General features: G+C 41.5%; 1 protein-coding gene across 5 annotated transcripts in view; it reads left to right on the forward strand.

The window, feature by feature from the left end:
- mpp2b (MAGUK p55 scaffold protein 2b) overlaps nt 1-17,800 on the forward strand; it is a 72,326-nt gene that overhangs the window by 36,742 nt on the left and 17,784 nt on the right. For 2 of the 5 annotated variants that reach the window (XM_080455526.1, XM_080455524.1), the window contains 3 exons: nt 3,884-3,984; nt 16,184-16,336; nt 16,711-16,866. In XM_080455526.1, coding sequence (XP_080311652.1) covers nt 3,884-3,984; nt 16,184-16,336; nt 16,711-16,866 — 410 coding nt within the window. Of the gene's footprint in view, nt 1-3,883; nt 3,985-16,157; nt 16,337-16,710; nt 16,867-17,800 lie in introns of all 5 variants that reach the window. The other 3 variants (XM_080455525.1, XM_080455523.1, XM_080455527.1) reach the window with 2 other exon arrangements.

Genomic DNA, 17,800 nt, shown 5'->3' on the forward strand with positions numbered 1-17,800 from the left:
AGGATGCGTTCAGATCACCCAAGGGACATTTGTACCACATTTCATGCTTTTATGAGATTCTTTAGGTATCTTGCATCATCTTTCAACACTGTAGGCGGCCATTTTCAATTTAGTCAATAACTCACTTCCTGTTTCAGATTATTTTGGGCACCCCTTCTAGGATGTGTTAGGATGACCCAAGGGACATATGTGCCAAATTGTATGCTTTTTGGAGATTCTATAGGCTTTTTGAGTCAATCGCCAGCACTGTAGGCGGCCATTTTCAATTTTGTCAATAACTCACTTCCTGTTGAAGACTTTTTTGGGCACCCCTTCTAGGATGTCTTAGGATGACCCAAGGGACATGTGTGACACATTTTATACTTTTTGGAGATTCTTTAGTTGTCTTTTGAGTCAATCGACAACACTAGGCGGCCATTTTCAATTTGGTCAATAACTCACTTCCTGTTTCAGAATTTTTTGGGCACCCCTTCTAGGATGTCTTAGGATGACCCAAGGGACATGTGTGCCACATTTTATGCTTTTTGGAGATTATTTTGGTGTCTTTTGAGTCAACGGTCAACAGTTTAGGTGGCCATTTTGGATTTTGTCCATAACTCACTTCCTGTTTAAGATTTTTTTGGGCACCCCTTCTAGGATGTTTTAGGATGACCCAAGGGACATCTGTATCAAATTTCATGCTTTTATCCGCCGCGTAACGATTTTTCACTTAGTACCCCCTACTATTATAGGCAAAATTGTCAAAGGTTTTAAAAACTTTTCCAAAACCTTAAAAAAAATAGCTACAGTGCAATATCTACTACAAGTTTGTCCCTGTCAAAACGTGTACGCTTTGCAATGCGTTGTGAGCTTATAGATTGGCTATGTTTGAATGTTTTTTTTTTTTTTTAACTTAAATTAAAATGTATCGGTAGTGTGTAGGACTCTCCAAAATCGGGATCGGCATCGGACCAGAATTTCTGGCATTGGTCAGGCTCTAGCTGAAACTGCCATATGAGAGAGGCCAACCTGTGCTTTCTCTGGAGTCCGCATTAGAACATATTTACTGTTGTCCACCTGAAACTCAAGAGAAGACTTTACAGCTCCATAGAGATGATTATTTTGGGGAACAGGCTAGTGTGTGTGTGGGTGTAAAAAGTACAGTAATGGAGCACTGTGCACAAGCCAGGGAGAGAGGTATAGACTTAACATAAGACTCACAAATGCCACAAAGCAACACTTTATGATTTTTTAAAATCATGGTAAAAAAAACATTAAAAAGCACAATAACTGCTTCAAAATTCACAGTTGAGGTAGTTGCAGGTGCAATTTATGTCATCGAACAAAACGTGGAACTCTTTTAATCTCATGTAATTTTCTGCATAAATTGAAAAAAAGAAATGAAATCTGGGTAGGGATCGCATTGTTAAATCATGTCCTGGTTTTGACAAGGCTTTGTGCTGAAGGAACAGTCAGAGGCATCATTGTAGCCTAAGTACACAACATGAGAGGCTACTGAGCCACTGTAACGTGACGTCACTGACAGTGACAACCCACTCTTCCCTCCCAGAAACCTGCTGCCCTTTAGATACCTAGACAAAAAAAAGAACAACAAAAAGATCAGGGTGCAACTGGTGAAAGCTTTTGTTTTATGTTGTTGAAAACGTTTATTTGACAAAGGTCACAGTAATTCAAAGGGTTTGTTCATACTCTTATCCACGAGTTCCAGCTGACTCCACTTCTGGCTCCCAGAGGGGTTTTAGAACGCTGTCCTCTCCTTCTTTATCCTATTAGGCCCCTTGGTTTTAGGCCTGCAAACTGTAACACTACTGTATTAGGGGTGCAACAGCTAATCGATTCAATTGATTCCAAAAAAGAATCGATAATCAATCATTTAAAAATAAATAATCGATTAATAATCTATCCCTATTTCGGGCATGTCATTATAGGCGTTAAGTAAAAAAAAAAAAAACATAAGAATAGTGAAAATAGTTGATCGACAAGCTCACAAAACTGCTTGATTGATCTGCTATTTTCAGTACACCGTTGTGTGACAAAGTATAAAATAATGCTTAAGTCGTTCATTGATTTGTTGATATACTGTGTGTGTGTGTGTGTGTGTGTGTGTGTGTGTGTGTGTGTCAATTATTTGATTAATTGAAAAAGTGATCGATAGCATAATCTATAAGAAATGAATTGATACAGTAGTTGCAGCCCTGTAACATATGGGTGTACAGTGGGTCTACACAATCAGGCAGGAGCCACAAGTTATATGTAACAACAATGCAGACAGTATTAGGACTGACTAGAGGACTTGGTACAGACAGTATTAGGACTGACTAGAGGTCATGGTACAGACAGTATATCATTTTTCAGCCTGCGATGAATCACTAACTGTCAAATTCCTACTTTATCTAGCCAACTTCTTGATGCATCTTGATGTATCTCTCCTGATATGAACTCTGAAGAGGAAGCAACACTTAAAAACACACAGATCTGCTGAAATGAGCAGATCTACAAGCTCACACCCACAGTACATGTCACACCACAATGTGTTGTGAGCTTGTAGATCTTAACATTTATATACATACATACATACATACATATATACATACATACATACATACATACATACATACATACACGGTGCGTATATGTTTTTGTATTGAACATTTTTGAACATCTTCGCCTTTCGCCTACATGCCCAAAATAGGGACGCCAGGGTTAAAGTTGTTTTAAAAAGTGGTTATTAAGCACGTTTCCATGCTTAACTATGAATAAAAAAAGGTTATTAAGTGTAAGCATAAGCAGGCTCCTGCTCTGGCACAGTCCCCTAATGGAGCTGAAACTGATTAACCACTCTCTAATTGGACCAATCGTCTCTAAGTGTGCCATTATGCCCATATTAGGGCACAAGACTTACAGTGAAGTAGGTATTTGGCCGACCCCTGATGGCCCACCAATCTTTCTTTTTTATGCAAATGTAAGGCCTGTTGTTGTGTTATTAGACTCGGTGTCAATCAAATTTAATTACTGCGGAAGACTGTTATGCGTGCCTAAATGCCAACTCTTCTGTCAATCAACCAGGCTGTGATTAGTGGCTTTTGTTAAGTAATGTCGGTGTGCTCACTACATTAATGCGGCATTTAGGAAGCTGGCAGAGGGATGCTTTGAACCGAGTCACTGACGTCATTTACCTCTGCTGATAGATTTGTCATTGTGTTGAGTGATGTTTCTGCCTTGGCAGTTTGACTGCACCTCCCAGAGATACGTGTGTGTGTACGCGTGTGTGCGTGTGTGCGCGTGCGCCTCCTTTACAGGCGAGCCATTGAATGCTGTGCAATGGAGTGGAAAAAAAAGTGAAACAGCATCGTTGACTGTTTCAATAACCTAATCAAGTTCCAGAAGGCCTCCAAAACACAATATTCTGGTGCTATGCAAACATTAAAATTAAGGAGTGCGTAGTCAATGGAAAGTTGTAATAAGTATAGTATGCATGTGTGTATGACTGTTTCTGTTTGTCGTGTGTGTGTGTGTGGGAGTGCAGCTTACTGAGTTTGGAGGGAAAGATAGCGACTTCAGAGAGGAGTGAATGACAGAGGTGAAATTGCTTGGGAAAGGATCATGCGAAAAATCCATCTCTCACTTTCCACTCTATTCCTGCTCTCTCGCTCTCTCTCGCTCTCTATCTCTCTCATGCTCTTTATCCTGCTTCAGTGCTTTCCAGCCTCCTCCTCGACTGTTTTCCTCTGCTACAAACTCATCTATCCTCCTCTCTCTTTAAACTCATCCGTTCAGTCTGTTTACCATGAAAAACGTACAATCTACGCAAAATATAATACGCTATTATGTCCTCTCTTTTCTTTCTCTTCTTGCTGTTTTGTGTGTGTGTGTGTGTGTGTAGCCATGCACCAGGTCCTGGATACTCTGAGTGACAGCACCAGTTCCACAACGGCCAATGACCTGGATCTTATCTTCCTTAAAGGCATCATGGAGAGTCCAGTGGTGAGTGGAGCTCTGTACTGTATTGGCTGTATGTTGTGTGTATAGTCTGCCATCTGAATGTAGGCCTGCATCCTATATGCCCCTGTACTTTGTTGCTAGTTAATTCTGTTTTCATTGTTTTAAGGGGGTGTAAGTGATATTTGTTAAAAGGTTAAAGCTCTATATTCTGATAGTAATCATTGCTATAGAGTGTTTGTTCAGTAGCAGGGGTCTCCCCATCTCGCCAGCACTTTACTAAACAGAAAATTCATTTTCAGGATGGAATACCAATTTTTTTTACCACTTTTTTTTCACTCTCAATTTCACTTCCTGTATCGTGTATGGGTTCTCTCCAAGCCCCCAGAACCAGAACCAAGAGGTTGCATTGGAACGCATTGGACATGCTGGCCGTTCATAGGTACTGCAGCTTATTACGGCCGGGGCACGACACATGAACGAGCGAAAGCGGTTTCGACCAATGGGCTCGACTCACGAGCTTGCGCATGGAGGTGATGCAAAACGTCACCTCCATGATGCAAAACGTGTCACAGAGGCCCCAAATAGGCCCCGCCCGTCACATTTCCCAACCTGGAAGAAGGGGTGAAAAGGGAGTATGCTGCTGGGTGAGCAACTCCATACAAGTGGAAGGGGGGGGATTTCTGGTTCTATTATTTTAACTCTATGGTTCTCTCTCATGTTTGGATGAAGAAGTTGGTATCCTGACCTGAACACGTATAGTCTGTTTACTAAAGAGCGAGGGAGACTGCTGAACAAACACTTACGGCAATGATTGTTATCGGAAGATAGAGCTATTTAACACTCATTTTAATACAAATAAATTAAATAAATTGCTTATACCTATGCCGTAGCATTCTGGGTATGTCATAATAGACAGGCATTCAGTGAACGCATCGTAACGCAATTTGAGCTGAAAGTCGCAAGACAATGCATTGTGAGTTTGTAAATCGGCTATCGGAAAGACATTTCGGTGTAGAGGGGAAAAGGAGGAGGCCAAGTACGGACCCCTGGAGGACCATGGTCAGCTTAGTATATAGAGTTAGTGTATTGTTGTCACTGCAACACATGCCACAGCAAATTCCTTCTATTCTGTGAACCTCTTACTCAGAGTATGTTTTCATACTTGGTCCGTTTAAGCCCTCCAAACAAACAAGGCATAGTGACAAGGCACCAGTTTTTGTGCATATGTGAACACTCCAAAAAGAACTCAGACCCCTATGAAACGAACCATACTCAGACCTCCTCAGGAGGTGGTCTGAGTATGGTTCGCTTCAAGCCCATGTTGCGGTTCACTTAACCTGTGCATTGAGAACACAGAACGCTCCAGGTTCGCTTCACCCTTTTCCATTGTGTATTGGCCTTATAGGCTTGCCGTAGACAGATCACATGCTATTGCACTATGACGGAAAAACTAATAGACGGAAAGATGGCCGCTGGTAACACTAGTTGGCTAGTGGATGAGAATGAATAGTTTAGACCAAGGAAGAAAACATTGCACTTCTCGAGATATGGAGCTACAGTACAATGCACAGAAACACAAAGGTTTTCCTCCAATTTGAGTTCATATGAAGGCAAGGGGCTTTATTAGGACTGCACTGCAGAGCTGTGTCAAATTACAGAAAAACTTTGACAAAAGTACTTTAACACATGTGATAAGATGAGAAAAAGCTAAGAATCCTCTGACATAAACGACACATGGCCATTTTATGACAAACTGCACAGTATTCTATGTGGATGCGCCCATGCCAAACCAAAGCAGTACAGGTCTGAGCACCAGACTGATGCCCCATCAGAGCTGAAATCGACCAAAAGGATTAGAGCTAAGTTTTAGCTTTACTGTTTGGCTTAGAATAAGATTAGATGGCTTGGGCATCTTAATCGCCGTTAAGAGTTGAGGGAATCAATGTAGTTAAAGGGAAACACTCATGCTGTTGATGTGTATTTAAGTGATGGTTTTCTTAGCATGTAGAAACAATAAAATGTGTGATACAATTCATTTAGACAAAGACAATTCCCTGTCTGTTTTCATCCATTCTTGGTGTAACTACAGCCTGATGGTGCATTTCATGGGCCGGCGCTGTCCTGGCATGCTCATATGGTCTATGGCCGACATTACATCATCCTGTTTAATATTTTATGAAGTCATGATCACTGTTGTGCTGCAAACACAATGAACAAGGGCAAAGTCACAGCCACTGTGGTGGCTGTGACTTTCTTGGGTCAGTTGAATAATCGAGAAGCAGGTTTCTTTCTTTATTTATCATATGAGCTATAGATTTTTTATAATCGACTAAACCGATAAGTCTTATTGATCTGATTAACCACCGTATTATACACTTGCATACAGTTTATGGTGGCATAAAAATAGTTAAACTAGACAATCTACAAGCTCACAACGCGTCTCATTTTGACATGTTTGGAATGCCACTTTGGAATGCCCTGCCCCTGGAGATCAGCCTCACTGAGTCTGTCCCCCGGTTTAAATCCCTCCTTAAAACCAACTTTTATAGATTAGCTTTTAATGCCCACTCCTAGTCGATTATTCTAGTCTATCTCCGCTGGTCTTGCACCGGTATGAAAGTGGTTTGTACATGTGCATTCCTTCATTGTTTTCTGCATTGTTTTTGCTTTCTTTGTTCTGTTTTTGTACTGTTTTCTTTTCTTTGTGAAGCACTTTGTAACCCAGTTTTGAGAGGTGCTATATAAATAAAGTTTTATTATTATTTGTATTATGTTGTGAGCTTGTAGATCTGCTATTTTCACTTTTAATAACGTTCAAATCGTAATCGAGGCAAAGGTTTGAATTTGAAATAATTGATTTGTAGTCATATGGAACTGCCCTACTCTGTGGGTAGTGTTTAAAAGCCAGGAAGTAACTAGATTGAAGTAAGTAGGTTGTAGGGTTGGGTTATTATTTTCCAGTTCTTTAAGTTGTGGAAAACCAAACATCTACCGCTTATCAAGGAGATATTAGCTTCTGGTCTTCAGGAACGGCTACTCTGCTACTGTACAGTACACTCATAAATATGATAGCAAATGTCTGCTGTGGGTGGAATATAGGTTTTTGTATAGCATCTTGAGTATAGTGGTCAGTAGTGTATAACACTGTGCGGTGTGTGCATGCCGTGGGATATCATATAGATATTTGGTATTACTGGGATCTTTAGTGTACATCTGTAAGGACAAGATACATTTTCAAATCCATGTTGTATTTACACAGGGTCTTGTTTGGCCAACTGCCCAGACATTGGATTAAGCCTTATACTGGACAGAAAATCACTGGAAGCTTATCAGTGAACCTTCTCCAAGGACATCAAGCCTTCCTCTAACAAAATTCAGTAAATTGGTTCCTTATACAGATAGTCTTTATTTATTTATTTTTCTTAAAGGTATCATGACATTCATTTTCACTTTTTTTTATTTTCAATGTTTTATTTGGGGTTTTATGACCTCAATTACACCCAAAAAAACTGAACTTAGAACATTCAGTGGATTTTCTGTGGTCTGGGGTTTTCTGAATAATTAGGCTGAAAAGTAATCTGAGCTTGGCCCTTCGACAGTGAGGTCACAGTCGATTAATCCCGCCCACTCTCCTCCTCGCCCCTCCCCTCCCCTATCCTTTCCTTTGGGGGGGGGCGGAGCAGAGGCGATGATTGACAGGCAAAATCCCTCACCAGCGACACCCGCAGGCAAAGATTTCTTTTTTCATTGCAGTTGAAAAGGCTTTAGAAATGTGAGAGAAAAACACCTGCCATGGATCACTGGAATGGAATTTTCACTTAAAACTTTTTGTACACTTTTGAAGGACCAGGACAAAGACTTTGAATGTGGTGTAAAAGTGAATGTCATTAAACCTTTAAAGGCTGAAATCTGATTAGAAATGCATTCTCAGGTAACTTCATCTCAAGTTCATAGGTCACTTACTGCAAATTGATTTCTCACAAGGAAGAGATTTGCTGAATCTGCAAATGTGGCCTTTGGGGGAATCGTGTTGTTTATTTTTGACTGAAACTAACTTATTGCCAACACTCAATGTATAGGAAGCACTCACACGTACAGACAGAGGGCACATGCCAGAGAGCAGACATTTGTCTCAGATTCACCAAATCTGAAGCTGCTCTAATGAATTCTGTCACAAGTTGTTCAAGGAGGATAACTCAGATTTTTACAGCTTAGGGCTTTCTGAAGTGAAGGAATACGTTTGGGCAAGCTTCACACTCTCAGACAGGCTTCAAGAGCTTCTGTGTTGTGCTGAGTTGTAGCCCCACTAGTGATAGGAGTCGATGGCAACCAAAGTGTCCATCTGTCCAATACTTCTATTGCAGGAAGAACCCCACTGATTTTGGCCTTTCCTTTAGTGCCACTCTTAGGCCAAAATGTCCGGGTTTTTTAATGTTCTAAAGGCAGTTTGTAGCTTTTTAATTATGGTACTTTTACTTTAAAGCCTTTGCTTTTGTTGACATTATGAGTTAATATTCGATATAAAATACACCCCCCTCTCAATTCTTCCACTCATCTTTTTTTCTTTTAAATCTGTCTTTAGCCCCACTAGAGAATGTGGGGCTCTATAGGCCTGATTATACAGTACATTACTTTGCTGTGTAGCCACAAGGGTCCGTGGACAGCGGATGTGCACACAGTGCTGCACATATGATTGAAGGACTGGTGCCATGGCGAGAGGCCATTGTGAGAATAGGTCTACCGTCCTAGTTAACCATCTTGCGTCATTTATTTCTGCGCATTCCTGTTATTCTCTGAAGAACGCTGATGGAAATAAATACCTTCAGCAAAGCTTCAAGAAGTATTTTTTTATTCAGGTTTTTATTCTGTTCTGCTTTTATACCATTTAACAAACCTGCCAACGAACGTCACTTCATGTCCTTCATTACCACCTGACTCGATCACCTGACTCTACCTCTTCTCAAACAGAGCATCCACTTCTCTTTTCTAGCAAATGTGCAGTCAGTGTACTTGTTCTGGGGCGAACATTTGGCGAAAATAGCTCAACTGTGAGCTTGTGGATCCGCTATTTTAGGCAAAGAGATTTAGTGTCGAGCGACAACTGGAGGGGATCGAGCAGTCAACTAGAAAGTATACAGTAAAGTGGTTAAGGGTGGCAATGTTGGTAGGTTGGTAGCATGGCCACCAGGGGCTGGTTATGGGGCTTATACACTCTTGGTCTTGTTTTTCAAGTACACTATTCACATGTTTTTGTTTTCCCTGTTGTGAGAGGACCAGCAGGTAGAGGGACAAGTGTCTTGTCACGTTTTTTCCAGATTTCATTTCACTCATTCATTCATTGTTTGCCTAGTGTTTACTCCATGTGTGCTCACATAAGATGAGTACGAGTGACCGCTTGTATCACTCTTGACAACGAACAGTAACATCAGACATATGCTGTGTTGTGTCAGCGGTTTCTTCCAGCTGGTTGACACACAGGAGTGGAGTGGGTGGCACTTTGCAGCTCGGAGGTGCCGGTATTGTGGGAAATACCAAACACCATTCTCTGGGGGGGTTGGAGGAGGAGGAGGTGTGGGGCTGTGTGGTCTCACTCGGTAACTCAGAGTGCTATTTTCCGGAAGCGAGGCGGAGATGGAAACTCCAAAGGGAGAACTGCATCAAATGCTTTCTCTGCTTCTCTTTCTGTCCTCTCGCGCTTACGTGAGAGAGAAGTAGAAGGAGAGTAAAGAGTCTGTTACCTTGATTTCTTTCTCCCCTTTGTGTCTCTTTCCCTCTTTCTCTGCCTCACTCATTCTCTCTCACACACGCACTCTCTCCCCCTGTCTTCTATAGTCCTCTACTCTCAAGGCTGATTGATTTTCCCTGATTGATTCCCTTAGGATTTATGTGCGTGTGTGTGCGTGCTCATGTGTAAGAACAAGATACCGCTGTTTGTTTATATGCGAATGTGCAGTTGTGTGTGTGTGTGTGTGTGTGTGTGTGTGTGTGTGTCTGTTTGCTCCTGTGGTATCGACGGATTTTCTCATAAAAGCTTATTCTGCTGATGCGGGCTGTGAGAATGCTGAAGGCCTCACTGAGGTATGTGAAGAGGATTTCAAACACTAGTGTCCCTCTCAACCCCATGGCAGGTCTATAAATACTTTGGCTTTATAGAGAGGTAGAACTAGAGATGGAGAAAAATGGGACAAGTGATAGAGAGAGTGATGGACATAAACAGAGAGAGACCGACAGATTGTTCCCGTGTGTGTGTGTGTGTGTGTGTGTGTGTGGTGTGTGTGTGTGTGTGTGTGTGTAGGCCTGTTGCAATTATTACATAATCGCCTAATCGCAATTATTTAAGATAATCGCAATCATTTTGTATCGTCATAATCGTTTCCATGTTGAAAGATTTTCTTATATTTTCAAACATTAAAAAAAATGGAAATAGCAGATCTACAAGCTCACAATGCGTTGCGATGCGTTGTGAGCTTGCTATTTCCACTATAAATAATTTGTGGAAAATATAAAGTTATTAAATATGTCATGCTCTCCAGCAAGGCTGCACGCCTGCTGTAAACCTGCGACCTTGCTCGAGTCACCAGAGTATGTCTTATTCAGAACCACTCACCACTCGCAAATGAGTCTAAGAAGATGAACAACCTGAGCTATTACCTGCAAAAAGCGATTGGACTGCGCTAGATCATTATCAGTTATCTCTCTGGCACCAAGTCATTGCTTGGCTCTGTATCTTAGGAAAGAATCAGGATCAAGTGTTGTGAATTGACGCTATTGAAGGTCTTTTGAATGCTTGCTTTTAGAGGTGAAGGCAAATAATCTGATCACCAGAGAATCAATCAGAACAAAAAATATGAAAGACACCAGTGTCTGGTATTTTTTGTTATGATCGAGAGGGAGACAGGCATATTGTGTAGACACACGAGTGAATGCACGACAGGACCTGATCTGAGGTCATTAAGTGAAAAAAGGTGGGTTTTCACACCCTCAATCTTTGTCTTTTTTGCCTAAATCCCAGGCCATGGAAAGTTAAACGACATCGAATTGATAAAGACATTGCAGCACATACATGCACAGGCTCAGTTTTACGCCAGTCATACAGTATATTCTGCTGCGTGTCCCTAGCTGTCTGTTGTGAATACTGAGCGGTGTAGCAGGGTATCTGTGGTGTCTTGTTGTCTGAGGGCCAGACACTGACAGCTTGTTCCATCAGGTTGCCAGGGTCTTTGCCAAGACACACAATGGACCTTCTGCAGCACCACAGAACCACTGCGTGTGTGTGTGCGCATCCTTGTGTGCATATGCATGTATATGCAAGTATTTTTGTTATTTTTTTCCTTCTGTTTATGCCTGTATGTGTAAGTGAATGTGTTTGTGCATGCATGCGTCCTTGTGTGCACATGCGTGTATGCAAATATTGGGCGTATGTACCGGTAAATGCTTTTTTTTTGCTCTGTGTGTGTGTCTGTTTTTGTGTGTCCATTTGTCGATGCGCCACATCCTGTCTCTCCCTCATCTTCTCAAACAAACAAACCATGGCTGCCAGACTGTTCCAGAGGCCCAGGGGACTCCTCCTCCATGGCATAGCCTGACAACGTGAACTCTCATAAACAACGCAGCTCACTGTCACGCGTTGCCATGTCTGCCTATTATAAGCGACTTTGGGCGTGTTTTTCTGTTAACACATCGGGTGCCAAACACGGTCTGAACCGTGTTTGCGCAGAGTAGCGGTCCGGTGCCGAACACGGTCCAGACCGTGAAATATGTCTTTTTGTTTTTTTCGTTTTTCTCCACACGGGCGGGGCTAGAGCAGCTCTGGGAGTACCCATTGTGATCTTGAGAAGGATAGGCCAGATAGATCACCGGAAAAAAAAAACATGGCTGCCATCCACTTCCTGTCTATTTCCTTCTTTAAAACACCTATATCTCCGAATCTGTTTCCGGTGGGGAAAACCGGTCATGCGCGATGCGCGATCCCCCCCCATTGTAACTCGCGAGTGAAATGTTATCGTTCCAGGCTGTAGCCAGGGTCATCGCGCAACATGAATGGATGTTTTTTTTAACATGGATTTGCTCCTCGTGGAGTCTAGAGCTTTAAACAGCAAAGCGCAGTCAATGGGGAGAATGCTGGCACCCAACGTAAGTTGTTATGAAAAAATGCTGGCACCTGATGTGTTAAGTAGCTTGTAAATATGCTTATTTGGGCTTGTTTCCTAATGTTGTTTAAACCAGTGGTTCTCAAAAAAGGACCCCCAAATTGTATTTGTCCACCAACTCCCCCATCTAAAAATATTTTGTGCCAGGGACCCCATACCAGATTTGTTAAAATGTTTCAAAGAAATATTCAAAATGTTTCCCTTTTTTCTAGAGTTTCTTTTGAAAATAGCCAATGTACTGTATTATGTTTAAAGTGCTCATGTGGCCAAGCCGCTTCTTTTGGGCTTGTTTTCATAGACCTAGTTGCTTATTCCGCTAAATCTGGCAACTCTGCTCACTGTCTGCTTCTCAGTGTGCCCTCGAGATATTAGGAAAAACTATTGTGTAAATTATTTATAATGTGTGTTGTATAGACAAACCGTTGAAGCATAAGTAATGTGGGCCTTTATCTTATTATGCAATGAATAAAATTAACTGCTCTTGACGCGGCATGTTGGCGCCTTAACTAGCATTTGGTTGACCCATAAACGTGGTTCCTAAACTTTGAACAGTCATGTACCCCCCTGAGACACTCGACATTATGCTGAGTACCCCCACAACCACTGGCCCACAGTCAGCTCACTGTAGTGCTTTTATTTTTTTGTAATTCTGCTGCATGAACAAAAAGTACACACACACACACATATTCAAACTGTATTATTGCCATGACTGTACTGTACCTGCCAGTTTGAACTGTACTTGGACTAATAGTGGAAAACCACATCTGTAAAAATGAACACACATGCAATAAAACCTATACCAGTATTGTGTAAACATCCAAAATATCCAGACACATCCACTTTACTGTATTACTATTAGAGAGGGAGAGGGAGCGCGAGTGAGCAACAAGCTTGCAAAACTATAATGATACTGATATAATACCTCTATCACAAATTACAGTACATACAATATATACATTTAGCCACTTGCAGCTTTTATATGGCTGCATGCATCTGGTCACCAACATAATTGTCATTTAAATTAAACCACTGGTGATCAGATTGTCCAGTTAGTTGGCTATTTATCACTTTTTGATGTTTGTTATTTAGCATAATTAATGGATTGTGTAGGCGTGGTTTTGTTCAGGCAGCATTTGAAAAATGCATTCCAGCACAGTTTAATGACCCAGCATGACTTGCTCACTGTCAGTTACATTGTAAACTAATAATATTCTATGAAAAATGTCCCTTACATTAGAGTAGTAGACATTGTGATGATATTTAGTTGTTACATTATGACTAGGTAAGAAGGGGTGTATGCATTTATTTTTGGTATTGAGACTGCAGCGCCATCGGCATCAGCTATTCAACAACTAGACTGTTTGAGAAGGTAAATCACAGATTTCCATGTACCCCCATGATTTTGACAATCATGGACCTATAGTATCACTTGATACCAAGTGTTGTATTTCATAAAAAGTTTGACCTTCAGTGCAGACACCAAACCTTTGTCAACATTTTACTATGATAGCATTGTGGTTGCATTTCTCTTATGTTACAGTTTTCTACATTATGTCAGAGCAGACCAGGCACCTCAACTAGACTCGGATCGGATTTACTCATTTATATTCACAAGATGTTGCTGTTCTCCCAACTCCCATAAAAACTCTCATAAAAACCTCCCAGAGAAGAAAGTGTGACCCCTTCAGTGACCGTCAGTGTCACACCAGACTGAGCCAGTCACTTAGAGAGTGGTACAGTACCCTGTGGGACGTGATAAGGTCATTCATCGCCATCAATGCTACTGGGCTCCAAGGCTGCCGTGCGACCACTGAAGCTATGTTCAGTAGAAATTCCGACCCCTTGTGCACTATTGGATGGATGAAGTGAAAAATTCATGTTTGTTGAAATATTAATGCTTCCCAGCACAAGGAATATAACGTCTGACTTAGTTTTATTATCTGCAAGATAGAGGGAGATTGGACTGGAGTTTGCACTTCATTGTGGAACTGTTGGATTTTTTTTGTGATGATTTATGGGCAGAGGGCAAGGGGTTGCTTTATGCAGCACACAGTCCTTTTTATGCCTATTGTGGTCTCTTTGTATTATTGTGCCCTTTACAACGTTACTAATTATAACAAATAGGCCCACAGAAGTCAGTAAATATTTCATGATGAATTGGAGGTTTAACTACTTGCCAAACAGAAACACTAATGCACCTGAAAGCTATAAAGTCCTGTTTAAAGGTCAGATCCAGAGGATCAGGACGGACAGAGGATAAAAGGCAGGGTACCATTGGGCTGTGGCCAATTATTGCACTAAAGATACATCCTTGAATATAAAATCCACTTACGAAGTCACCTGTTTAACCAATTTCATTGCGTCCCTATTTTGATAGCATAGCATTTAATTACAGGAAAATAAATCTAAAAACAAAATGTACACAATGCAGACATCGCATTGTGAGCATATAGACCTGCCATTTTTGCTATTCATCATACGATAACGTATAGTAGGCCTTAAGTGGATAATAGAAAATATTCCAACAATAACGTTAAGTTATGACCTTGCTGTCCTATGGTTGTCATGCACTTCACGCCACGATGCCTGTTGCACATTGTGTTAGAATCAAGGGCCCTTCATATGAATGGCCTGTAGTTTTGCTGTTTTACCCCTGCTGGTGTCAGAAAGAATGTTTCTCCATTCAAGTGGGTGGGTTTTTGCCGAACTTTAGACTTGATTTTATTACCTTAATAAACATTGTCATAAATGCTATATGCTTTCAGTCGCTAGTTTAAAGTCTTCTTTCAATCACCATGATATGCGTTTTGATAGATTATGGTCCCATTTAAAAAGAAAAATTATGATAAAGTAGGGTATGCTGTAGGAGGGGCGTGGCTACCTTGTGATGATTTGATTGACAAGCTACACAACCAATATCATTCATTCCCCACCCGCACTCTGGTGCCAACCAATAGCATTCATTTCTGTGCGCATAGGATATGGATTTGACATCGTTGAAAAATAGGCTTCATTTACGGTCTGTAGAGTCTGTGGGCGTAACTTTGTCCATTTCTTTTTACAGTCTATGGTTAGAATGTATTGTGTTATGTATGTGTAACTGTACATCACTGTTGTGTGGAATCCCCACTCAATACCTGCCTACACACATTTCTGCATTTCTTCTTGCAGATCTATGTGAAATTGGGCGCATGTTGAACATGCTTGAGTCCTCTCCCATATTTACCCAGGTTTGAAATGCTCATATTTAGATGTTGCTGCTATATAGCAACATTTAGTTTTTCAGAAAACTGTTTAGAAGGCGTTTTTAGAATCGGCCTCAGGCCTAAATGGGTTAACCTGTTAAGCATATCAATTAATCTGAGGCTAATTGTCTGCAACAACGGCTGAGAAAAGCAGCATGAAAAACAAGTGCAACTCTAGTGTGTATGAAATAGAAACCTCAATGGGGGAAGTTGAACAAAAGAACCGAGATGCTGTTTGGAAGTCTTAGCAGTGGCGTCTCGAACAAAAAGAAGAAAGAAGAGTGTCAGCAGGTCACTGCTGCAGTCAGCACTGTAAGTTCAGAGCTGCACACATTCAAAGAAATAAAGATGACATGACGGAGCCATATAACGGCATGGCCTCCCCGTCCAATCTTTAGCTATCGTTAGTAAGTTACTATGTGTGCAGTTTGTGAAGCTGCACAAATCACAATGTGGTGTTCAGTGGTGAAGCAGCACTATACAGGAAAAATCCGGATGGCCTTGTCGCTGCATTGACAAACTGGCTGCTTGAAGGCATGGCTACTCAAACTAGTATGCTGACATCTCCTTGGGCCAAAGACAATGCAATCTTTACAAATATTTCACCTATAATTACTATAGTACAATGTGCTTAGAATTTCACTTCACCAGGCATTTTGTTGTGCAGTCTGTTAACAACCTGAACATGGCATCATCCGGCATGTTGTGAGTTTCTAGAGCTGCTGTTTTAGGTGAAGAGATTTAGTGTGTAGAGGGATTGACATTGTCCTTGCCAAATGATTCTGATACTAATTTGGATCCTGTGCCTGTTTCTGGTTCTTGTTCTTCTGTGCATCAACGTTCCAGGCCCACGAGCACTTCGAGGAGCCCAAGCTGGAGGCAGTGAGAGAGAACAATGTGGAGCTGGTCCAGGACATCCTCAAGGACCTTACTCCGCTCGCCCACCGCAGCAAGACGGCAGACGAGCTGGCCCGCATCCTGAAGGAGCCCCACTTTCAGGTCTGCATATCAGGGCTTGACGTCTTGACGGATCAGGGCTGGGCTGTGAGAGACCGCCTTTCATGCCACAACCTTTCATCCCCTTTTCAAAGTGCCAGCTGATCAGCCTTATCTCACTGAGCCAGCGTGGATGTCTCTGAATTTGATCCCTTTTAATGTATTTCAAATTGTGTGTGATTCAAATAGTTGTATGAAAATGTACCGTACAGACCAAACACTGTGGCCCTCCTGTTGCATCACTGCCATGTGTGTTGATATGTACTCGGCACGACACATTCTTGTAGAGATATTGTTCTTGGTGAATAAAATATATTCTGAATCTATCATCACCATCCTCAAAAGCTCCAGTATCTCTTTCTCTTATTTTCCCACAGTCTCTGCTGGAGACCCATGATTCGGTGGCGTCTAAGACCTTCGAAACCCCTCCTCCGAGCCCCTGTGCCTTCATGGATGCAGCCTTTAACAACCAGCCTGTACCTCCTGATGCAGTCAGGATGGTGGGCATCCGGAAAGTGTCCGGGGAGCACCTGGTAAGACCCATCAACGAGTGAGAGCTCTTCTCCTCATTTGAACTGTGAAAGATTGTGCTGTGTGTACTGGCTGTTCCCCCCCTTATCTAATCTCTAGGATCACAGGAGCATGGGCTCTGGATGCACTGTGGGCCTGGCCTTGTACTCTTTAGTACTATTGACTGCTTCTTGTGTTGTGGACCTACTGTAGGAACTGAGCCTTGTTCTGTAGTTGCACTTTAAAGTGGCTGTAAAGCAGTAATTAAATCTAACAATTATTTATTCTCAGTTTGCCACATCACAGAATAATGTGTTATTAACAAACAAGCCAAATTTGAATAATGAAAAAAATTGCCAAATGTAGTCTTCTGTCTGTTCTCTCTGCCCTGTACAGTGGACAGGGGGGGTGTGTCTGCTGAATCTGGCTATATTTGCAGACATATGCACATTTCCCAGAATGCGTTTTGGGTCACAGGAAATAAGGAGTGGTTTACCTAGTTATGAATATGGGAATGCGTTAGGAGATTATATTATGTCTTCATGTTTAGTGTTGTGTCATGGTCTTAACTTGGTGATTTGTGTGTTGGTGTAAGACCTTGACTATAATGGGTGGGAAAAAATAGTCTAGTCTTCTTTGTCTTGTCGATTGTTTTCTCTTGTCTCCTTCTTTTCTCTTTCTTCGGACTGCGCCCCGTGCCAGTGTAATAACTGGATGGGGGGCGCACTACAAATCCCTAACCTATGAACCTATAATGGCTGTTTTCACTACCCTCTCTGCAATACATTATCTGAGCCTGACTGTCAACCACATTTTTTTTGCTGATTTAAATATACATGTCCTCATGCACAATTTTTCAGAATACAATAAATTAACTTAATTAATTAATTCTAGGCATAAGACATAATCCAGGAAATACTCAGAAAGATACAAAATAGTAGCATAACGGAGCTCAGG

The sequence above is a fragment of the Gymnoscopelus braueri genome (genome assembly GCF_963280865.1).
Source record: "Gymnoscopelus braueri genome assembly, chromosome: 17".
NCBI lineage: Eukaryota > Metazoa > Chordata > Actinopteri > Myctophiformes > Myctophidae > Gymnoscopelus > Gymnoscopelus braueri.